Source organism: Symphodus melops (genome assembly GCF_947650265.1).
Source record: "Symphodus melops genome assembly, chromosome: 6".
In the NCBI taxonomy this organism is placed as follows: Eukaryota; Metazoa; Chordata; class Actinopteri; order Labriformes; family Labridae; genus Symphodus; species Symphodus melops.
Window position 1 is genome coordinate 18,369,189 of NC_136696.1, and position 24,649 is coordinate 18,393,837.

General features: G+C 40.9%; 1 protein-coding gene across 2 annotated transcripts; it reads right to left on the reverse strand.

Moving 5' to 3' along the window:
• Position 1: 1 nt before the first annotated feature.
• On the reverse strand, positions 2-23,439 carry dennd4a (DENN/MADD domain containing 4A). 2 transcript variants are annotated; one of them, XM_079346292.1, is made up of 31 exons: positions 23,245-23,439; positions 18,934-19,265; positions 18,496-18,742; positions 18,330-18,399; positions 17,767-17,936; positions 16,805-17,043; positions 16,623-16,689; positions 16,407-16,465; positions 16,154-16,298; positions 15,462-15,637; positions 15,036-15,136; positions 14,083-14,301; positions 13,536-13,681; positions 13,031-13,051; positions 11,569-11,702; positions 11,116-11,248; positions 10,551-10,757; positions 10,327-10,455; positions 10,051-10,192; positions 8,756-8,878; positions 7,626-7,736; positions 7,025-7,099; positions 5,877-6,706; positions 5,570-5,786; positions 4,538-4,629; positions 4,270-4,445; positions 3,625-4,003; positions 3,062-3,179; positions 2,530-2,692; positions 2,369-2,433; positions 2-1,887 (listed from the first exon to the last, which is right to left on the reverse strand). In XM_079346292.1, exons 2-31 carry the CDS (start codon positions 19,242-19,244, stop codon positions 1,751-1,753), a joined length of 5,202 nt encoding a protein of 1,733 aa, XP_079202418.1. In that variant the 5' UTR covers positions 19,245-19,265; positions 23,245-23,439; the 3' UTR covers positions 2-1,750. The 2 variants fall into 2 exon arrangements, with proteins under 2 accessions (XP_079202418.1, XP_079202419.1); XM_079346293.1 differs by lacking the exon at positions 13,031-13,051.
• Positions 23,440-24,649: the final 1,210 nt, after the last annotated feature.

A 24,649-nucleotide genomic window follows, 5' to 3' on the forward strand; every position in this document is an offset into this window, starting at 1 on the left:
AAAATCGCTTGAGTTCATTAGTTTATATAAATATTTCAGGCACTCATCTTAGAAAATAATGTAAAGTGACATCCATAGAAGAAATGTGTTTATTCATAAATGTCAGCAAACTTTAGACTTAGCCAGGGAAGAAATCTGTTTTTTTATATAAAAATCATACAAATAAGTATCTGTGTTACAAATGATAAATAATACATCATTAACATTTTTGGAATTGATAAACTGAGTAACAACAAGTAAACATTAAGTTATGTATTTGTCATCAGTGCTTTTTTAGTACCATCCTACAAGGTGACTATAATGTAAATGTACATGCTGTGAGTCTGGTGTTTGTTCCAGCATCGTCACTGTGAGGACGTCCAGGCTGTGACGCTTCATCACACCATGGCAGGTTTTTGTCAGTTCATAGTAAAAGTGACCGATCACAAAGATTTTTTTGAAAGTTGTATTAAACGAAGGCAGGGCAGAGCTTTTGTGTTTACTCAACATCTTTCACATGAAGTATACTCAGTGCGAACAGGTCTAAAGACGCCCTTTGCTGTTCTGCATTTCACATTTTATAGTGCACTGTTGTCCACATGTCTTAAACTGACATCTACACCAGAGAGTGAAGATCAAAAGGAAAAATACAAAATGCAAAAATCACATACTCTGTACATAGTTATATGTCCATTAATGTGTCAATAAAGTGAATTCTCTATTCAAAAACGTGTTGATATATGCAAAAGAAAACATTGTTATAAGTCTGAATCCATCTACCATTAGTTTGATTGTACTGTTTGGAGGAAATCAATCCTTGGTGGTCCCATATAACACATACACTTCTTAGTTTTAAAAAAAGTATTGCTTAAATAAAATGGAAATAAATCATACAAGTATTATTCCCTTTTTTCTGATACAATGTAAAAAAAAAAGATAAGATTATGCATATGCATTAATTGAGAACTCCTTTCTTCTTTAAAAAAAAAAACCCTGAAGCTTTCTAATCCTTTGATCAAGTTTAGTGTATTTAGGCATACAAGATTGACCCTGCTGGATGCACAGGGTTCAGATGAGGAGGAGTGTCTTTGCTTTAGTTCAATGCATGTAATGGAATATTTGACCGGACAGTTAGTCCTGCAGCTGTCAAATAAAAAGTCACTTAAGCGTAGGCTGCTGGGGTTACGCCGTTACGTAAATGAGAATGAATGGACAGAGCTCATTCTGCCAAAGTGCTTTGTAAAAACATGACGGTCTGAAAGCAATTACTTCTTCTACACACACACACACACACACACACACACACACACACACACACACACACACACACACACACACACACACACACACACACACACACACCAACAACAACAGTCTTAACATGGTCACCAGGACCCCTTTTTGGAATTTTGACATGTGCAACACGCTGACTTTACATACATGACTCACAGCTTTGACAGAAACAAATTCATAAAATAAACTGTAAAATAACTGTACAAACATTTGACAATAGTTATATTGAAAATACAGTGTGCATTATAATATTTACAAAAAACAAGGCCTGTCACTTCATGCCCTCTCAGCTCTAACAGTATGAGAAACCCATGGCAGTTGCTTAACATTAGGTGGCATTTTCCCCATTGTGCTTCATAGCTGTGTGCTCCATTCAGGTGACCTGTCCTGAGTGTTTGCAGTCTAAGTCCAGAACTAAAACAGAGACAGTGTCTGTAGCCGAAGGAAATACTTGGTGGGAAAGAAAAAGAGATTTTGTTCACAGACTGGGCTCCCCAAAAGTTCTCCTGCACTCCATGACTCCTGCTCCAGGAGGCCTGTCACAGTTGTGTGTTAATTTGACCAGATTGGGGGTGAGGCGATCATATGCAAGCTTGTACTCTCGGTCAAATGCATCTGCAAAAAAGAAGAGACATTAATATAGCAGATGAAAATTATGGATAATGTGTAACCTCCAGTCTATTATTATTATCATTTTTTTAATTGTATCTAATTCAACAATCTGGAGCAGCATTACATTGATAAATCAAGATACAATCAGTTCTTGTATCTTCAGAATGAAGACAACTAGTGTACAGCCATAGTGGTAAGTTAGGTATGTTAACTACACCCTGCCAACACACTCAGTAGACACAACATTGGGCAATTATGAAGTTTACCATGTTTACAATTTTAGAAAGCTTGTTAGCATCTTAACATCTGCTAATGAGCACTAAGCAAAATGTGCTGATGATGCTGATGGGATTGCCATTATTTTTGCAGGTTTTTGGAGTCAAAGTAAATATCAGGGGTGATCATCGAATTACATAAGGTTGAGGACTGACTTACAGAGAGCTATTACAATTAAAAAACGATTATTCTTCTGTAGCTTACTTACCGATATTAATGTTGTGTTTGCCCAAAGCCACCAGAGCAAGGTTCAATAAATCTCGATACAGACTCCTTAAAAACGGAAAAGAAGAAGAAAGTAAATTTCCACTTTTCAATTAATAAACATCTTTTACATGTAGATTTACAATTATGTCTTCGATTCCTCACCTCTGTCTTTTAAAGCCGAGCTCTGGCCCCAGGAGCTGGATGATTTGACTCATGGGCTGGTAGACGTCACTCTTTTTAATGCTCCTCACAAAACCCTGCAGCAACTCCACAGTGAAGAGCTGCCCTTCTTCGCACAGCCCAGAGCGAACCAGCGAGTTAGCACCTGCAGAAAGCCAGGGATAAAAGTCTCACTGATCAAAGACTCATTCATCTCCATCCCTGAGAAATTAACTCTGAAGGTTTCGCCTCGATAAGGGCTGCGTGACTAAAAGCTATCCTTGTTTAAATTATGCATGATCTTCTAGTCACTTCATATGCATTATTTCATTTGCATGTAAATATCTGACCTTCATCAAACTTGCTAGTGTTGTCAGCAGAGTTTTTTTTTTTTTATGAAAGCAACTTCACTTTTTCAAGCCTTTATGTGATAGGACATTGGATCGAGTAGGAAGTCAGTGAGAAAGTGGGTATTTCACTTTTTGAACTCAACTACAACTCAATCTGTAAAAAGTAAACCCATTCAAAAACTTACAGTGTGTGTTCCACAGGACATAGCAGGGTTGAACTTTGTCTTGGTGCAACTTTAAATTGTCCCACATGATCCTCACAAGAACCTGCTTACTGTCCTCGGAAGAGATGCTCTGAGGAGTCTGCAAGAAAAAAACAAGCAGATGATTTAGTCCTCAGTTTTAAAATCCACCTGTAAAATGTTGATTTTTTAATACCTATAGCTCTTCAAATGTTTATTTTAAGTCAGTTTAGGGTTTATCTGTGATGCTTTGAAGCATGAAATGGTGTAGCAGTATGTTTTGAATATATTTATGACCACTTGGGGGCACTAAAGTAGTATTCTTTTAATCCTAGACATAGAAGGTTTAAGGGAATAACCTTTAATTCCAGAAATAGAAAAATTAGCTTTCTTGCCTAAAGACAGATGATTAGATAAACTCTACATTCCTGCCAAGACGAAGTCCTGCTCATATGTAAAAACAAACAAACAAGGGGTGCATCATCTCAATGGTAAAAAAAAAAAAAAAAAAGCCAAAATAAACTAAAATGCCATCTGTTAGTTTATAAAAAAGATGTCATCTTCACCTGTTGCCCAGGGTTAAAGTGCTGAGAGGCCAGGATCAGAGCAGGCAAGTTACTTGGCAACTCCAATCTTCTGAAGTACCACACGAGGTTCCAGAAGACAATTGGGTGTTGGTCAACGATACACGGGGAGGAGATTGCCTGGTCACCCTCGTTTACGAGGAGGCTCTCCAGCTCCTTCCACAGGACCAGAGGGCTCAGGTAGGGCACTGTCACTGGAGCAGAGGCTGGATCAGCGGGCTCAGTGCTTCCACTGCCCTGCTGCTCCTGCAGACGGCCCACAGATGCTTCAGCTGCACCGTCTGCTGCAGACGTTTCGGCCTCTGAATTGAGTGTCCCGGACGTGTTCTCCTCCACAACAGGATTAGTTTCTTGAGAAGACCTAAGGGGAGAAACAGAGAAGATCTCTTTAAAGAGGCCACAGGGATAAACGATTTCCTTTGTGTGTCTGTTGATGTGTGTGTGCATGTGTGAGCGTGTGTGTACGTGTGTATGCTGTCAGCTTTATAAGACAATGTAAAAAAATGCAGATCTCAACATAACCAAATTCCTCTTAAAATATTGTTCTATCTACTTATTTTGCACATCAAGAGTATGGCATGTGAATAATACACACTTTACAGTGGACTGAGTAAAGGGAGCGTTTACCTCCTCGGTGGTCTCAGGTCTTTGATTTCCACATTGAGGAAAGGCAGGAAGGCCGTGCCACAGAAAGGACAAGTGCTATTGAGGTTGGAGTCGTTTGCTGTCCAGCCAGCCATGATCTCCTCATCATACACCAGAGAGTCACATGTTTTACAAAGTGAACAGCTTGACATCTGCACCTACAGCGGCAGGATGAGAAATGAGACATTTTAATCGTGATGGTTTCATTCATATCTCCTCAAAAGTGACGTTCTTTGTATGAGCATCTTACCTCTATGGTGTAATTAGGAACAGGTTGGAAGCGTTTGGCGTCAGGGGAGGCATCAGGAGTGTGAGGAGTTTTTGAGGGAAGTGCCAAACCACCTGGGTCAATGGAGGATTAGACAATTAAACACACAGGCCTAAGCCAAGATTTAACACTTAAGTATCAAAGCTATGAATATTTGTACAATCAGCTGACTTGTTTTTTTGTTTTTTTTTGCAGTTCAGGTGGTCGTGTCGTGGGCGTGTGCATGCACGTCTATGCGCACGTGTTCCCATGTTTTATGTTTAGCACAAGGCCTGTATGTGGCTGAGAGCAGAGAAGCCTACACACTGAATCAGCCCTCATGCCTGCTGGCCTAGTTTCACACAGAACAACACCGACTCCCTCCATCACCGAGCCCATCGCTTCCTCTAAATTTAGACTGTCAAGAAGTGATTTGCTAGGAAATAAAACACTGCTGCAGTTAAAGCAGCACTTTAATGAGCACAGCTGTATGCCAGCGAGATGTTTTTACTAAAAAGACAGCTTAAAACAAATGTGGAGCTCTATTAAAGCAAAATGGACAAGATTCCTCATATTAATATGAATTTAAACTTCTAACAACTGTAAGAGCATAAGTCTTATAGACTTGCTTTTATGTGATGTTGTCTTGTTATTGCCATTTTATCTTCTTTTTACTTTTTATATTATCTTATTTCGATATGTTTTTCCCTTTGCTTGTTTCCCTTCACATCCTTAATTTCCTTTTATTACTTGCATTTCTTTTTGATTATGTATTTTATCTCTTTTCATTGTTTCTCTCTCTTTTAATCGCACTACTTCATCTCACATCTGTCCTCCTCTCTTCTCAGTTTAAGTTGTTGGGTTCTCGTGAGGCTCGGGTTCTTATGATGTTTGACGGTTCTTTTGTGATTGTGTTCGCTTGTTTTTCTTCTCTCTTGGATGTCAGAGCATGTTGTAATCCCTTAATTTTTTTTTTCAATTTATGAATACCGAAACAACGTTTGCGATGCAGATGGAGTAAATCATTCAACTGACCAGAGAAGGAGTTGTGTCTGAACACTCTGTTTGGGGTGCTCGGGCTGCCCAGGTTTGTGCGACCCACAACAGGGCTCTTCCTGAGCCGAGACACGCCGCCATGCTGGGGGGAGGTGAAGCCATCTGGGTCCAGACAGGAGTCGTTATCGAGGAGCGAGGAGCAGTCTGCGTCCCCTGAAGTCAGTGAGGATACACTGACGCGGTCACAGTTTGTATCCTGCATTAGAGGATGGACATATTCATTGTTTATTTTGCAATCGGTTATGTTTGAAATGAGGAGGTCAGGGAGGAATTCTGCACTACCCACCTGTGTTAATGAAGTCTGGGAAGACAGGCGAGAGTATAGACGGCTGGCCTTTTCAGCTACGCCCTTTCCAGCTGATAGGACGCTGCTCTTAAAAATGTCCAGAGTCGGAGTAAACAGTGAGTCCATGGAGAACGAGGAGTTGGAGTGAGTAGGTGACAAGGGTGACACAAGAGATGAAGGCCTTTCCCTGTCTTTGGTAGAGACGTTGAGAGGAAGAGATGGTGATGGCCGCAGCCTCTCCTTAGATTTAACAGCCAGAGGAAGTTGGGTGTTGGATCTGAGCAGGGTGGCAGGTCTTGGGGAGGTGTGAGGGGAAGAGGGGCAGCGAAACAAAGGGCTCGAGGGGTTCTGCAGGTCCATGCTCGGTGTACGGCTGCTGAGGGGGCTGCTGCCATTGTTCATGTACATCTCGATCTCATCTGCGAGGTTGCGGCGTGCCGTGGGAGTGTTGCTGTTCTCCTGATCACACTCTTTTACTTCACTGGTTGCCAGGAGCGACAAGGGATCAAAGCCCCTCTCAATACCAGTCCTCCTCACGGTCCCAGCGCTGCAGCTGACACTCCTCTTTCTGGGCACGGAATGCCTGTCTGATTCACTGCCGTCCTCCAGCGCGCAATTCTGTTTGTCAGTCTCTGTGTCCTCTTCCTCCACCCCGTGAAGTCTGTCGGCGGTGAGGTGAGGGTGCTTCGTTGAGACAAGGTGAGGGACAGTCAGCCTCAGACTCCCAGGCCCACCAGACAAGTCCAAAGATTTTGGCCTCTCCGTCTTTGATTTGACTCCATATAGAATGGCATCACTGGGCAGACTGGAAATTGACCTATTGTCATTGCCTGTATCAAAAAAAAAACAAATATGGCAAGACAGTCAGCTCCCTTACAGCTTCCTTATCTGTGGCCTTCAATGCATAATTGTAATGCTCTTTAAATTGTAAACTCTTTTACACAGCTCTTTTATATTACACGTGCACTTTACAAAATGTTACATCACATTAAACATTATAGCTACATGTTGGTATGTAAATATATGAAGGTATGTTGTTCACATTGTGTCTTTGCCTTATTGAACCTTACTTATATTAGAGAAGTTGGATGATAAAAGAAAATGAACACATTTTTTATTTTTATTTATTCATTATAAATAAAACTCACCCGTACTGTAATCAGCCAATCTGTAGCTTCCGTCGGAAGGAGAGGTCCTGCTGATTGGACCCTCGCTCTCAGGAGCTGGAGGTTGAAAGGACAGAAATCGTGAAGAAGAAACTCACATTTGGTCAGTCTATCAGAATCTCTAACAATAAATCATTCATGCAAATTCTATGTAAGCTTACGAAAAGAGAGAGAAAATGTTGACATAGCAACTGTATCATGTTGATTTTTGAGCCAACATTAAAAAGTTGCTGTGGGACCGAGAAGGTGAAAATCGGCAGTAGTGTGCTTTCTTCACAGACATCCCAGCTGGAAAAGGGATTGGTTCAGACAGCATGTCGTTATATGCAACTCGATTTAGGACAAATCCTGTCATGCAAACAACGACCTGCTTACATAACACATTCATCCATCAGCTGAATGTGTTTATAAAAAACACCCAAAAAGAAAAGCAAATGGACGAATAGAGAACACAGTACAGCACACCCACACTGTGATTTGATACCCCAGCTTTTAAAGAGAGAGCGTTCACTTTGCTGCCCGTGAGCAGAAAAAAGAAACTAGGTGTAAAAGATTGGAAGAGAAGAGACGATCTATAACTTACTGGACTGTCTAAGCCCTTTGTGTTCGACCAGTGGAGTGTTGTCACTCTCTCTACTGCACATCCTCTCCTCCTCTTTGGACAGAGAGTCGTACCCTTGGTCTGACTGTCCACCTGAAAGAGATAACAAGCTTTACTCACCAGGGGAAAAAAGAGGGACTTGCTTTGTTTCCATTTCTTACATTCCCTGTTTTAGAAAGAGCTGAGAGAATATAACATTAGCATTTAATTCAGTCTCCATGGATGCTTTGCGAGAAACAACTGATCACAAGAGTTATTCTTCAGCAGAGCGTGGTGACATTCCCCTACAGCTTTCAACACGCAACGCTCCCAGAATAGAAAAGCAGCAGTAGCGAGCAAGGAATGGAGTCTTTGAATGCATCATATTCACAAGGTCACACTGCAAGAGAAAAGTACAAAACTCCTCCACTGTGATTTATTTTATCCTCACTGAATTTCTGTTCTACTCAACGGTTAACTCCGCTCAGGGATAAAACGAGCTGCGAGCCAGATCAAAACGTTTGATATTGTTGGTGTGAAACCTGAAACTGTTTGATGAGAACTATAATCCCTGAAGATTCTACTTTCCCTGTGAATTTTTCCAAATGTGGGGCTGAGAAATGAAGTTTTATCACGACATATAGTACTTTCGTCTGTTAGCCCTGTGTATCTGCAATCTGCAAAAGTAAAAGAAAAGACTGAATTGTTTCATCACTCTCTGCTCCAGTCACAAGTGTGTGAGCTTATATTATCCCTATCAGTTTAAATATGTAATACGTTTCTTATCTTTATTTGTACTTTTACTTTCAAAGTGCTCAGAGGAGCTGCTGTAACATTTGGACACAACAGTTATAAGTTGACATGGTTTTGAATCATTTTGAGTTTGATCGACAGGAAGCAGCAGAAGTGGATCACAACAATGTCAAAACCAAACTTCTGACAGCAGTGACATTTATATAGGGAGGTGTATACAATCATGCTGTTTAGCCACTTTTAAGTTGAAAATTAAATCACACCAAAACTTCAAATTAGATTTAAGAAAAAGCTGACAAAAGAGCAGCAATGGTGAAGAAATGAAAGTAAGCGACAGAAATAGTTTGAAGAACAAAGCAGCAGAGCTTTTGGCTCCATACCTGTGCTTAATCCATCATCACTAGAGTCCATTTTAGTGAAGTCAGTGTCGATGGAGGCGCGCTCAGCCGAGTCATTAGCACTGTCCAAGCTGCCATGACTGACGGTGTCAAGATCACTGCCGTCTGAAGGGAGATAGAAGAGAGGGGAGAGGAGGATGAGAGGTGGTACCAAAAGATGGAGTACAAACAGGAGGATCATAGAGCCTGCTGGTATAAAATCTGTCCAGTAACACTGGGAGCTGTGACCCTCATCTTCATCTCAAAGCTGCTGGAATGATTTGAATTTCATGCACTGTAATTAAAAGAATGCCAGAGCATCAAAAGACATCAACATTCTCCTCCTCTGTCTTATTTTGAACAGAAAGCAGCTCAAGAAATGTTAATCACTGAAAAAAGGATCATGCTGCCTTACAAATTGTTTCCTCTTCTGGAGTTAAAAAAAATAAAATTAAAATCCTCTTAGTAGGTAAATTAACTCAATTTAAACATCCCAGCATATAGATCATGCTGCAAAAGCACATCATGTTTTCCTCAGACCCCTTCAGTCATCTCCCATTATGGTAATGTAAGTCTCACTGGGCTGTTATGGGAATTAGGGACAGACATCAAGAGCAACCTGTGTGCTGAGATTGCCGGGGAAGGAAAACCTCTTCACTCTGTTTAATTAGTGTCTGTAAAGAAAAGCAGGCTGGGATAAGTGCTTTAGGAGGCCGCAGTCAGGCTGAACCTTGTTGTGGGACGAGGAGGGAAACCTTCAAGAGCTCGGCTCCCCACAGGGTCACGCTCCTTTCTTTTTCTATACATGAAGAAGCACATGAGGTCAGAAAACCCCTTTACTTCCTGTCTATCAGTTGCTAAGTCTGCGAGCCATAGTGAAAGAAATCATTGAAGCTATTTCAAATAACTCAAGACCTCTTAGTCTTAGGTTTTCTTCTGTGTTTACCTAAAGCATGTGCATATAAAGAAATTGTGTATATGTGATTAATTAGCACACCTATATTTGGAAATAGTTTGGCTGATAAATTAAACGTGTTTTTAGTTTTACTTTGTGACGTATGTTTGGCATTATGAATAGATGCGTTTGCATTCATGTCCAATTCTCAATGCGTCGACTAACTGAAAAGAAGTTAGTGATGGTTTCTCTAATCAATGTGAAAACTCTCAGTGTGGCTTCTAGTTTTGACTTCATCGAGATGAAGTCAAAACTTGGTGGTGGAGGGCCATGTACTCTCCAACACCGCCTGCACCAAAGAACATACTTCATCGAGATGAAGTCAAAACTTAAGTTTTCTTACCTGAAAGCTGAGGATATGTGAGTGGAGTGGTTTTTCTCCCCGCCTGCTTGAACTGGAGAACTCCGAGGACCACGTTCCTCAGCTTTCCCCACAAAAAGTAGCCTCCTCTGGTGGTGGAGGGCCATGTACTCTCCAACACCGCCTGCACCAAAGAACATACAGAGTTCATCTCATCACACATTGTCAGGATCGTTGAACTTTTTTTTAGATTTGAAGCCTGTTTAGCTTGTTTACTTTTTACTTTTATGAATGTAAGTGCACACAAATAGCACCCACCTTGTTGTAGTATCCATAAGTGATGGCATTGGGGTGAACTCCAGCTTTCTTCATTTCAAACAACACTCTGACTGCCAGGACCGGCTGGCTGTATTGACCACACAGCTGCAGCAGCACGCGGTAACACACCTTGGATGGATCATCAAGATTTGAAAATCAAGAATGTGCACTGTGACTACTTCTATGCATTATATGTATGAAAGAAAACAAGTGACATGTCTTACCTCATCTGGAGCCTGCAACTTCTTGTCCTGCATCTTCCTCAGCACGTCGTAAGCTGTGCGCAGAGCCCGCACCTTAGAGTGGGAGCTGCCGACAAACCCTGACAGGCAGATGAACCACAGGCCGTAACAGTGACGCAGCAGGCACTTGGACCACATCTGAGGCATGGCTGAGTGGGTTTTGGCCATTCTCTGAGCTGATTTGATCTCCTGAGTTGAAAGAGATGACATGTAGGGATGATTCAACATCCTCCAGAGAGCAGATTATCATTTTTTATTCAAATGTAAAATCGTATGAAACACTAAGTCAAAATGAATGCAGCATCAAAACAAGCGGAGGTTCTTAAAATCCAAAAATAGAGAGAAATAATAGTCTCAATGACATCAAATGGATATGAATTTAAATAATTTAGTCTAAAAAGTATTTGGTTTTAAATCAGAAACATGGTTGAAGACGAACAGCTAAATTATTCATTTTATAAAAGTACTTCTGGAACAATAAATGAGTAACTTTTAGATGAAAACTAATCATGTTTCGACACCTAAAGTGATCATTCATACCACTGACCTGTTTGGAGCGTCTAAAGATCGCTGTCGGGCTGGCTGGGCTGTTGTGCCGTGCAGCGGTGCCTGCTGACGAAGCATTTGTACCCTCCAGTGGCTCCAGAAGCTCAGCATTTAACACAGGAAAGCCTGAGTAACTACAGAAAGACATGTAGTCAGTTCAAAACCAGAAAGAGACACCAATCCAACGTAAACATTAGTAAACAAAGAGACAAGCACAATGGTCACCCTGGAAGTTTGAGCTCTGACATAAGCATAAGAAAAAGATCTGGATAACAAATACATCCCATAACTCTTAAGAAGTGACACCTTCTTTAACAATAGAGACACTTAACACTATTTAACACTGTGTTGTTTCGAAGTGCTCTTAAACAGCTCGTCTATGTAAGGTAAAGGCAAAGAAGGGAAACAACTTGTCTTGTAGCTGTCACTCAGAGACGGATGTGCAGTGTGGTACCTATAGCACAGAGGATGCTCCTCTCCTTGGGGCAGTGGAGGCAGCTCTGGAGGGTTGACATAGACCGTGTGCTCACTGCAGTGTGATTCATCCAGTTCGATCAGCCTGGCTTCCTCCGGGCGTTCACTGTCCATCTGGTTTGCAAGAGAATCAACACACTGTTATCATCCCTCTGTTTTTCTTTTTTTTTCTTTTTTTTTTTTACTCTAAGCTTTAATATACACATGAATCCATAGGTGCTGATGCTGCCTGGAGGTTCATGCACTTTTAATATTATATAAGACCTCGGATCTGTTATGAGGGCCATGGAGGACAAACAGATATCAGTAATGAGTGTGTTTACATCAGAAAAATGACTGTGTCTTCACTGCAGTTATCTTAAGGCCAGCTTGGTCCTGTAAATCCTCCAGGACGCCATGCTGCTCGAGGGACACGGAAGCATTAAATAGTACCACCTGGGAGGTAATGCACTTCCTTCAACTCAGACGTGCTGATTGATCCAATGTAGGAAGAAAAGTGTAAAAGCTTGACTACACATTTCAAAACAACAGAGGAATCACTCCTTTGTGTTGCATTGTTAAGCCCATGTTTTTTTTTTCTATGTGGAAATCAGCGCTGAATAGCTTTGTGGGCAATCATTAAAACTAGAATGCTGATGTGCAGTCACTCGGCTTATCTAAATCGATTACCAGCTTATCTCAGACATGAGCTTCACTAAAACATTAATATTATGGTAGCGTCTGAATAGCTCCCCAAGGCTAAAGCGTTACAGGACTTTGTTCCACTCAGCCGAGTGGATGATTCAGTCAACGGACTCCCTCTGACCTATTTGCCCCTGCTTCGATTCTGCTCAGTAGTTCGCCGCTTGTTGCCCTTCCTTTTACACCCATGAGGTATTTCTCAATCACGCACTTGTTGTCAACCTCAGCAGCAAAATGGATCAATGCTTCCACTTCCCGATAATAATGACCACAATGACCACTCATACAGGAGTCCTTACTGTTCTTGCAGGATGTGAATTTGACATCCTGATTTCACAAGTTTGCAAGCACAGAGAGGCTTTTTTTAAGGAGGGGAGGAAGTTGTTTTGTGTGTTACAAAACGTGTAGGCGGGTTGTGTTAATAAAAGCTTTTCCAAAATGATTCACTCTAAACTAATCTTGCTGATTTGTCTAAATAAGCAGGATTAATCCACTTCAATAGGATTTCAATGACAAAACTCATTTTAATTAGACAATATTGATTCTGGCCTCTGCCTGTGGATTTCCTCATCATTCATTTATATAATAATTCACTGCATCTTTTAAAACTAAATATATGTACAGAGCAAGTGAAGGGCAAGTACAAATAATTAATCTCACTGCCTCAGTCTCACCTCAGTGTCATACTGTTCTTCTCTGTATGGTTAATTGTAATGGCACCTAGTTAAATAATGCAGATTACTGACACTCTGGTTCCTTACCTTGCCTCCAGTGGTGAATAGCTGACAGGCGGGGTGCATGATGACAAACAGAGGAGCAGAAAAGAAAAGAGAAAAAAAAGCAGAAGAAAATCAGAAGAAGAAGAGGGGAGATGAAAAAGACGACAGAGAAGCACTTTTGAAAAAACACTGGAAGGAAAGAGGATATTAAGGAGGTTAACAGCTCAGTGCTGATGTTGAAGGAGGCTCGAGGGAGATGCAAGAGTGTTAATTACACCTTGTTTATTTCTATTCAGTTCCTGTTTTTTGCTTATTAGCTCTTTCAAATTAAACAACGCCCTAAAAAAGACTCCTTGCTTGAGAGGACAGCATGTGATTAATCTTTCCTCTTATAAGCCTCAGCTTTGTTCTCCTGCAGGCGGGTGGAGTTCAGACTAAACATTGTTATTGGAGGAATTGTCCCTACACAGCATAATGGTGCACCTCTTCTGATGTATTGTCTCTGACACAAGAAAATCCATTATAAAGATTAGCTTTCAAACCTCACCTTTTCAACACACTCATCGAAGAAAGCCAGACTGGCATCTTTATCACTGACAAAGGAGCACTCCTCGATGAAGCGGCTGAACATTTGAGTCTTGGTCATGAGGGAGTAAAACCTCTGATTGGAGCGGTCTCTGCTCTTTACGAAGCCTGTAAGGCAAAACACATTATGTGATGACGAACATGACAAGTGGACATTAATAAGAACATTCACTCGTAAAGCTGTTTCATAATGCAGATTTAGAGGAAATGAACACCGTGATATAAAACACGTTGTTCTCCACTGCTCGACTTGCATAAGAGCGTCCAGATGTGCTATTAATCATGGTGGTTTCTCTGACTTTTCATTCAAGCTTCATTTCCACAGAGTTTTTTTTCTAAATCACCAGAGCAGTGATTTAGGGCGAATGTTATAATATGCCAGAATTCAAACCTTTACCCCCTGACCAACTACTGCACTAAATCACATAAAGGTGCTGCTACGACAACCATGCCAGTGTTTGTTATGATCAAATTACATAAAGAATTTCTGGACTGAGGCTTGGGTGTACCTTGGATGTCAAAGAGGGAGCTGGCGTCCGTGGTCTTCTCAGAGGGGGCCTGTGTGATGGGCAGAAGGTAGGAGCGGTAGCCTCGAAGGATGGCGGCCATGAAGCGCAGGAAAGCCTCTTGGATCTCCAGCTCCAGAGTTTGGAGGCTCTTCCCACCATCCAGCTCGCTGTCAGTCACTGTGTGATCCATCTGCACATCTTCGCGGTTAAGCTGACCGCCTGGAAGCACACCGGAAGAAAATGTTTGAAGACAACAATTGAGGAAGAACTAGACTCAAAGAACTTGATAAGACAGAATTGTTAGTGTTGTAAAAACACAAATTACAAAACAAATGATGTGCATGCAAAACAAGAAGAATACAACTACTCCATATCAGAGCTTCTACAAAGGCTATACAACAATTGCTCTGCATTTCTTGATGTGTCGAGTTTCAGGTTCCATGGACAAAAATAGACCCTCGGATATTACATCATCATTTTTTCAGGTCAACTAAAATGGATCATGATAGCAGAAAACATCAAAGGTAAATGTTCATCAGGCGCAAAGAGTGTCTTTTCTAGGATGCGATTAGTTTTGTATCAAATTTTAACCATTACAGAAAAAGATAGATCATTCTGTTGTTTATTCTGTAGATATACTTGAGTGGCCACATGAGGACGACGTTTAAAATGCGGGGAACTCTGGGAATCATAAACAATGTTTGTAAATGTAGAGGTAGGCAGGTTGTAAAGGAGTGGATACAAGACGATACTTCTTGATTCAAAAAGGGGATATTCGAGAAAACAAGACCAGTTGAAACTTCTTCCAGGAAATCTCCCGAGAAGCTCTCAACATTATTGGTTGGTTCAAAATAGCAACGTAAGCATCCAATGACTTTTCTTTAGAATTCCCCTGTACAGGCTGACTCAATTATTCATAAAGCCACAATGATACAGCATCAGACTTGACTCACCTTCGGTAAGCTGCTGATGAATTTTATTGAGAGTGTTCAAAAGATGTTTGCAGGCTCTCCTGGGCAAGATTTTCCATGTTAAAGCCTTCTTGTCGTCTTTTCTGAAAGCACACCATATGGTTTTTGTTACACAGCGAGGATAGTAAAGAAATGTTACGAACTGATATCAGAAGGAAGATGGATTTGTCGGAAAAAAAGGACTGACATTTTAATCTTCACAAAAAGCTTGTAAATGGATGTGGGACTCTAACAGTACCCCAAATGTGAGAATAATTCACATTCCAGCTCCTATGGTTACATAAGAGGCAGATAACATCGAAAAGAGACTATTAAAGCCTTCACTGAGGAAAGATGATTTTAGACTGGCTGTCTTCGAGTTGAAGTTGACCATTTATCACAGAGCGGTTGCGGTTAGAGGTCACTTACTGAGAGATTGTGTTGGTGTCCAGATCCACACAGCTTATGTCAGCTGGGGGCACATAGAGGTCAAAGTATCTGGAGTCAACACCCACGATAAAGGGACACGGTGCACTGAGCACATCTGCCAGCGCCAGTGGGCACAGAGGGATGTAAGGACACGGCCAGTGGAAGGGAAAGATCATCTGAAAGGAAGAAGACGTGTTTTATGACTAAAACTGACGTTCACACAGTAGCCATTTACCTGTAGCATGTCCAGAGTGGAAAGCTCAAATGATGTTATAACGTCACAGTGCTACGCTCCAGGTTTTGAGTTAAACTGAATCGTCTCATACAGTTAACATAAATAAGAAAATCTGGCTATATTTTATTACTTCACTGTTTCCCACCCTGACCATGTTAGAAGAAAACAGCTGCCGTGTAAAAATAGTGGCTGCAGCATCATGACCCCATACATACACTGCAGGGGTGACAGAGGATTTCTTTTTTGTTTTACAGATAGCCAGTCAGCAATTATTGTTGTTATTATTGTTTCTCTTCAATTTAAAGGATTTTTGTTGTTAAGCATTTGATTAGTATTCATTAGGTCTGCTTGTCACCGAATCAACTTTTTTTTTGGATCTTTAATCCGATTAAAGACCACCTTCTTAAAAGTCATTATAAGAAAAGGTGTAAAAAAAAGAGAAGAATGAGGGACTTACGGACACAAGTGCCTCTGTAACACTGGTGAGAACAGCTGGGCGAAGAGAATGAACCAGGATCTTGTGCTCTGTGACAGCCAGCACCAGCAGAGTGGCTGCGTTCTTTGGGCCCAGATTTAACAGCAACGTGGAGAGGCTTCCACCACTACAGCACATAAACACACAACAATATATTTAACGGTTTGACATTAAGATACCTGCAAAAGAGTATATCTTTATACTTGAATGTTGCTCTTAACTGGTGTTTTTCTACCTGAGGGGCAGTGGGGAGGAGACAGGTTGGCTCAGTATCAGGCTGTCATGTGGAGACAGCTGTGGAAGACACACAGGAGTGCAATAGAGTGTTAGAGGCTCAGTGGGTTTAGGATTAAACTCATGACTATCAAGACATTCATGTCAAAACAACTCAAGAAAAGATACAGATGGGACGGCATTACTTCACTCATCATATTTCACGTTTTGAAATCACCTGCACTAGGATGCGTGGTCTCTGGGTGGAAGGGAATGGCACCGTTTGCATGAAGTGAGAGATGTGCCTGCGAGTGAAAACATCATCACTTAATAAAGCAGGACTAAGAATAGAGCAGCATGCTTAAACCAGCCACCACCCTGGCTTTGGTGAGAGAAATGAATCTGTAATACATTGCTTACTTTTCAATTGGCAGGGCATGTGGTCCAGAGATGGAGTATCGGTAGAGGAAAGTGAGAAAGCTCCGGAAGGACTGGAAGAAGGGCCAGTGGGAAAGCAGACAGATGCTCTTGTTGTTGTAAATACTCCTGGTTCCATCAAGTCCCAGATCAGAGCTTGACAGGCCGAGCTGTGAGCACTGACGCTCAGACAGGTTCTCTTCAGAGTAAGGCTCATAGAACTGGATGGCTGCTCCATACACCTGAAAGATAGGTATAATATGTCAGTAAAGAAAAATATATTGTAAGCACAAGTTAAACTGATTTCAACTTTAAAAAAGACACAAAGTACAGTAGTCAGAGGTGCATTGATGAATTGATGGGCCTAATCATTTAAGATGTTGTTGGGGCTCCACTAGAGAATTTCCATCAGAATAAATAAACTCAATCATTCTCTGTCCTTTAAAGCTGTTCCACCAACATAAGTAAACAAGTCATTCCAGACGTGAAATGCCAGGAGACTGGTCGGCAGACTGGAGGTTGCAGAGAAGGAGAAACGAGCACTAAGGCATTCAGCTTTTAAAATGTATGCGCCAGCCTGAGTGCTGCATGAGCTATCCATTATTCAAAAGATGAGCCGCAAAAAATATTTCATGCTGCATTGCTTTCAAAGACTAACAGCCATTTAGCATTCCTGCAAAAACCCGTGGGCTATTTTGGATTCAAGTCAGAGTTAAGAAGTTGATTAAGATCGTCGCACATTCTCAAAAATACATCTGCAGTTCCTCAGACGAATCCATGAGGGACGCTCAGACAAAATATTAATCTGACAAGTAAAGTAAAAAAGAAAAGGAAACTTGAGGCTCTGATAAGTGTAAGGTATACAGAGTGAAAGGTTTCTATGCAATTTGAAGCACACAAAATAGTTCAAACTGAATCAACATGTTTTCAAGCAACATGTTTATATGTAATGCTAAATTAATTACCTTCTCTCCAGAGGCCCCTGTCAGTACAAATGTGGAAAAAACGGGCAAAGAGTGTTTGGTGTGTGCTGGCCAGCACTCGATAGTGGCCCCCATGGGCAAGCAGAACATAGGCACTGACTCGGGCAGTGGGAAGGATTCATAGTCCTCTTCAGGGTACCTACACAGAAGACCTGGACACATATACATAAAGTAAAGTCAATTAATCAAACATAGACCTTCTGACTTCATTACATGTTCATTTGGTAGATGGCTCTCCACCGAAAGTCTGGTTCTGCCTCGCCACTGTCACCAAGTGTTTTCTCATTTAATGTATTTAAGTTGGGCATCTCTAAAAAATATAATACAATGTAAAGTATAGCTCGTTTAATACCTGCTGCTTCAAAGTTAAAGGTGAATGAGCTAACGTTTGTTGTTAGGCGGTGATGTATAAAAAAAAGAAGAGGCTGATTGATTGATTGATTTACAGGATTAATATGTTAATAAAGCAGACATTTCATGAATTCCATCACTTCAGCGTCATGGAAAGTTTTACCCACTAATACAACTTCTCCACACTTCTTTACCTGCTTTATATGAGATTGTGTTTGCTTTCGCCAGAGACTTCTTATAACAAAGGTAGACAGAGGATCCCCACTGGAACAAAATAAGAGACAAAGTTCATCACCAATCAATCACAACCTGCAATATTTGTGCTGGCACTATAGTTACAGCTGTGGCCTCAGAACTCACCATGCTACTGTTGAGGTTCTTGTCCACCTTGCAGAAAGTGTGAGGGGGCGTCTCCCCCTTGCCGGGGATGATGATGCAGACATCAGTGACAGCCAGTGAAGTGTGGGGCTGGCTTTTTGGGGCGCGGCGGTAGGTGATGTAGATACGTTGGGATGATGAGTTGCTGATGTTGGCAGGGCGTCCTGAGGGTGTGGTCTGGACTATGTGACATCCAGGCTTCAGCTTTTCCTTCCACTCATACAGAATCCTAAAATACCAGACGGTGTACGATTAACTTTTTGTGTTTTTTTTTATCATTTAAAAAAATGAAACATTTTATTCACTGAGAGATGTCATACAAGAGGATGTGTTTAAGAGCAGATTATATAGACTCTAGCCAGAGGAGTGATTAGTGGAGCCGGTTGAGTAAAGGGTCAGTGACTAAGGATTACTGCTTACCCAAGATCTGTCAGAGGAGGCTTATCTCTTCCTCGCTTGAAGCACAAGAAGATTTGCGGTCCCCGGAGGCTGGCTCCATTGAGCTCTGCAGACAGGCCTGAAGGGGTGCTTTCCACACAGGTGAAACCTGGGGGTATTTCCTCACCCAGGGAACGGATCACCACAGCTACATCTGTGATGGGGGCTTTGGTTTTCACTGACTTGGGACCAGCATCATCAAAGTGTAGCTCTTCCTCCAGTGGCTTGGGCGAGTCAGTCAGGCCAGCAACCACAAAGTAGTCAGCTACACGAGGCCCTTTATCCTCCATCATTGCCCATTCCCAAACACTGAACTGAAAGTAGAGAAGAGAGGGGGGAACTTATTATGCAATTTGAAGAAGTTAGGCTTTAAAACTCAGTTAGCTAAAATCGTATCACCTCTAAAATCTTTCTTGGATCACACTGAAATTGTTGCATTCAACATGGGGAACAAATGTATGCTATAGAGAAGAAATAACACAATGTAATGAGAGCATCTGGAAGCATTTAGCATGCATTCCTCTCTGCAAAAACATCATATTTCACGATGAAATATGGGAGGGTTTAGGACCACTGACCTTGCTATGTGCCATGACCAATCATGTAAAATAAAACACATGCCTTTGTAGGAATACAGAAAAGTGTGTAAGGTGGAAAAGTATCAGAGCTATTTCTGAGCATTGGGAAAAACGAATGCAGTGCAGCAAAAAAAGCTTTTTCTGAGTTATTAGTGGAATAAATATTCAGACGACGTATATTCTGAGCTCAATGATGTCATGGGAATGAAAGGAATAGAGGGAGCGCCTGTGAGTCAGCTTGTTATAGCTTTATCACAAAGCATGGAGCACGACAAGCCCTCTCAGCACAGGGCCAGCTTTTTGTGCTTCAGCTAAAGAGCCTGTTTTATCTCTCTCAGCAGTTACTCCACACTTACAAGCTAACTGATAAGTGACCTATTATTTCCTCTACTGGGATATGAAGGAGTTAGCATAAAGTTATCCCCCTTTGTCCCAGCTGGATTTGTCAGCGATAGAATCCATGGCATCAAAAAGTGGTGGCCATATTTCACTCAGCCGCAGTTCCCTTATGTGGTCGAGTGAGTTGGAACAGCAAGCTAAGCACTGCTAACAGGCTTAGGCTGTGCTACTGACCGTTAACCAAAAAAACCCCATGGAAAATAGAAGATAAACTGTACTTACAAAGTCATGCTTAGGGGATAAGTGTGATTCAGACATCTGTATCCAGTCAGTCTGAGAAACGTTAATTTATTTATCTGGAGGATTTCTACGCCTACGTCAACAAACAATAATTCAGTTAAATACATTTTCTGTTTCATAAGCTTGTTGTCTTTACACATTTTTGTGAGTGGTCTTTATAATAGTGACTCATCATCACAAGGTTACTGGTTTGCTTGTGGGGGTTTATGAGTGTTTATGCCCAATGTTCCCTGATTAGCTGATGGCTGTTTTGATGGAGAGTTTTCATGCTCGACAGTGTTTGAGCCTGGTGGGTAAACCCAATGACTCAGCCTGCCAAACTGCAAAAACAGTTTGGCCTCTTTTAATGTCTTTCAATGCTGGATTGTATTTAAAAAGTATGTTCCAGTGTAGCAGCACTTTGGAATTTGGTTTCCTATTCTTTTGCATCTTTTGTTTTCTCTATTTTACAGGGACAGTGCATATTAATGAACATTTCTGTAAATGTGTTTGAGTTAGCCAAAAGGCTAATTTTCATCTGTTGTCCTTAGCCAGATTTTATGAAAGGCAACGTTTGATTTAAAATGAGTTATGAGTCAACCAAGTTTTTCATGTTGGAGCTTCAATTAAAAGAGAGTAACACATTTCCTTCCTACAAACAATATCACATTCATTAATCATACTTTTTGATGGAAGATAATACCGTATTTGCAAACATAACACTATCTAAGATTGCTATCTGCTTACAATACACCATATATGTAAAATTCAAGCTGAACTATTAGGCACTATGTTATCCAGTGGTTTGAACTGGTTGACAAGCTCTCCATTATCACTATACATACTACCAAACCATTGATGGATCATTGTATATCTTAGTACAGCCTCTGACACAGTTGATCATGCAGTTAATAGAAAAAAATTAATCTGGGTTGGCAAAAACCAGCTAAGTGCGACACTGGACTTAACTGGTTTAATTCTTGTCTTTTAGTACAAACCTCTGCAGTCACTTCTGCAGCAACTACTCCTTCCCACTGGTCGTATTCAAACCATACCGTATCCTCTGTACATGGTGCACACACGCTAACCACTAGGTCAGTGTTTCTCAGTCCTGTTCCAGACGACCCCCTGCCCTGCATGTTTAACCTGTCTCCCTCTTCCAACACACCTGATTCAAATGATCAACTCATCAAGCCTGAAAAAAATATCCTCCAGCTCCAAAAACAATTATTTCTCCTCCCCCTCAGCAGGAAGCAGAGGCCTAAAATTATTTCTAATCCTTGTCATAGCAACAACATTAAAACTGGGTGCTGAAGTGAAGCCTGCAAATAAAAGGAGCAGGGAACATTGTTCTTGTTCAATACAGGATGACTATAAGCTGTTTCGCACATAATATGTAGTCTGTTTGCAAAAGTGGAGTCTCTGAAACAGCTGGAGGATGAAAAATGTTTAAAAACTCACTCCCTCTGTTTTTTAAATTCAGAAAAACTTGTCTTCAAAAATCCCTTGAGACCTAAAAATAAACCGAATTTGACTTGATTCATATCCACATTTTCTTTAACTCTCTCACCAACTGCATGCAATCTTGTGTTAGCTTGAGACTGGGACTGAGTGACTCACGTTCTCCCCAGAAGCTGCAATCTTCTCATTCACCACAGTTTTCTTCATAAAATCTGCACAAATAAGGGCATGGCGGATATCCTCTTCTTTCCAGCTAACAAGCCAACTTCCCTTTTTTTTTAAACCACAAATTTTTTTGTGAGTCACCTCCAACTGTCGGCCTGACAAATGTTCAATAATTTGTTAACCACTATAATGTTGCAAAGATCCCAAACATCTTTAATGTCACTGTCATAGAGCCATAGACGTCTCGCTCACTATCTGAGACATTTCTGTACCTGATGCTCTTACAGCATGCACCATTGAACTGAGAATGTGGTTTGTTGTAGAATGAGTTTACATTGAAAGGAAAACGTTGGAGACTTTCATCGTTTTCCCACACAAAATCCATTTTCAAATTTCAAACTTCTGTTTACATTAGATTCATATCAATATGTATGTTAAACACAAGCATATCTCATTTTAAGCAATATAATTGAATATTAATATCCTGCACCTTTATATAATATGTAGAGAACATTTTGTTACCCATATTACCCCCCCCCCCCAACAGTCTGACAGACTTTTGGCAATCAAACCTATAACTGTAACCCTCTCCATATACTAAATGCTGTGTTGTGGATCAAAGGCTTTGGAAGAACACAGTGCTGGTGTAATGATGACCCAAGAGACAGAGGCAGCCCTGCTGGACGGTCAGTCAGGCTATAGAGGGATTAACGGGCTGTGTAGCAAGAGGGGGGGGGGGCTGGGCAGCCTGATCTGGGGAGGCAACCACCACAACATTTCACTCAACATCTGTTCCCTCTTAAACACGAACATAACCCTCATCAGCCATATTTGCATTCCTTACGTTTGACAGGGGGTACCCCTTCTGTTTGATGTGGAAACCACACACCCATAAATACAGCAGAGAGATTAGGAAAATGTACTCTACTCCACGCTAAAGGAGATGAAACATACCTGCATTATAAACCTGCAATGCCTGTGCTCAGTGCATTTGATTTGCTAAAAAAGCATGCATATAGCCCTTTAATAAATAATAATAAAAAAAAAAAAAAAAGACCACAGCGACCATAATACTACGGAGGGGTTTTCTCTTGCCCACATCTCAAGAAGCCATCTTATGAAGCATCTACATGGGAGGCAATGGAATACGCCTTTATTGTAACCAAAGAGCGCACTGTGAATTTAAATGCTGTTGCTCACTATAGAGCATTACATTATTCGTATATTGCATGTAGCAATAATATAGCAAGCCGTGTTCCGTGCTGTTTAATAATCGTTATAAACCATCACGTCATTAAATCAGCCTATTTCAGACAATTGTTTGTAAATATCGCTAGAACCATCATCACAAAAAATGTCCAGATTTATAACAAAGAAATGAAAAAATGAAAAAGTACAAATAAAAACACGGATTTTACAGAGTGATTGTGCGTCGCGTGTTATTATTCACAATAAAGAAGAAGCTACTCACATTTCAGCACGATTCAAAGATGATGTCGAAAAATGATCCTTCGTCGAAAAGCAAGCTTTCTGCCGGTGATGTCGTTTATCTCTGTCCTAGATTATGTTTTTTAAAAAAAAAAACACAATTTGACAGCGCAGCAACACAAATCCGAATCCTTCGCCGTAGACCTGAGCAGCGCTTTATCCAGAGACCTGCGCTGGTCACGTGACTGATTACAACCCTCCCTGACGTCATTGATGACACTGCTGGCAGCTGTGACAGAAGACCACGTCTGAAGGTGTGAAGAAACCGTAGACTGACAACATTGGGCAAACATTAAGAAGACACATTCACGAAGAGTGCACCACTCAGCTGCACAGAAGAGCAAGCGCTATACGTACAGGGCTTTGGTGACGCGTATTGTTGTTTTTGTTTTTTACAGATGGTGTTGTACCTTAATTGTTGTTGATCCAGTGACCTGCATGTGATATGGTGTTAACGCTTGTAAAAGTAAGTTATTAGAACTATGTTTAGTGGCTTATTTGTTTCAATTAAGGTAATAACATGTATGCTGTTTTTATCACATGATAAAGGCTACTGCAGTATTCACATATTTTATATTAACATGTCTTTTTTTTTTTTTTTAGTCCGGCAAATTTGTTCCATCTAAAATGTATTGCTGAAGAAATACAGATGTTTCATGAAGGAGAGAGAAGTCTTAAATCCTAATTTTTAGTGCTGGAAACTGTACTGTTTGGCATTGTTGGCCATGAAAATAAATAACATATCACACAACATGTAGATATGGTGGCTTAAAAGCAGTTACATTTCTATCCACTCAGCCTAAAATTGACTGAAGTCAGCCCTTAATCCTTTAATGTAGGTTCAATTAAAAAGGCAGAACACTTCAAATGCTCTATGTGAAATTATTCCACATAGAGCCAACCCTAACCCTAACCCTAACCCAAATGAAGGACAATACTATAAATTCACCATTTCTCTGTGCTTTATATGTTCAAGTTCCTATAAAATATTTTAAGTCAGCTGCAGAGAATAATCATTTGTCAGTATAGCTACAGTCAAAATAGAGGTTCATCTTTTTTAGAGGGGTAGAAGAAGTGCAGTTAGCCTACAGTTTAGTTTCTGTATTGCCCTCTACTGCCCTTCTGTGGTGACTTCTACAACATACACGTCTGTTAATACTGACAAATGACAATATTAGAACACCGGAAGCAGAAAGGTGGGGTGTATTTTGTTTTGATCAGTTTGCAAAGTCATCTGTGTTAGTACTTGGGGACAAAGTCCCCCCTTTTTTTGCAGAAATGCATGAAAAGCTGAATGAGTCTTTTCCCATCTTTTTTTAAAATATATTTTTTAGCCAGAGCAGTTAATCTGCACTGTATGGCACTGGATGTAAAGTAACAAAAAAAGG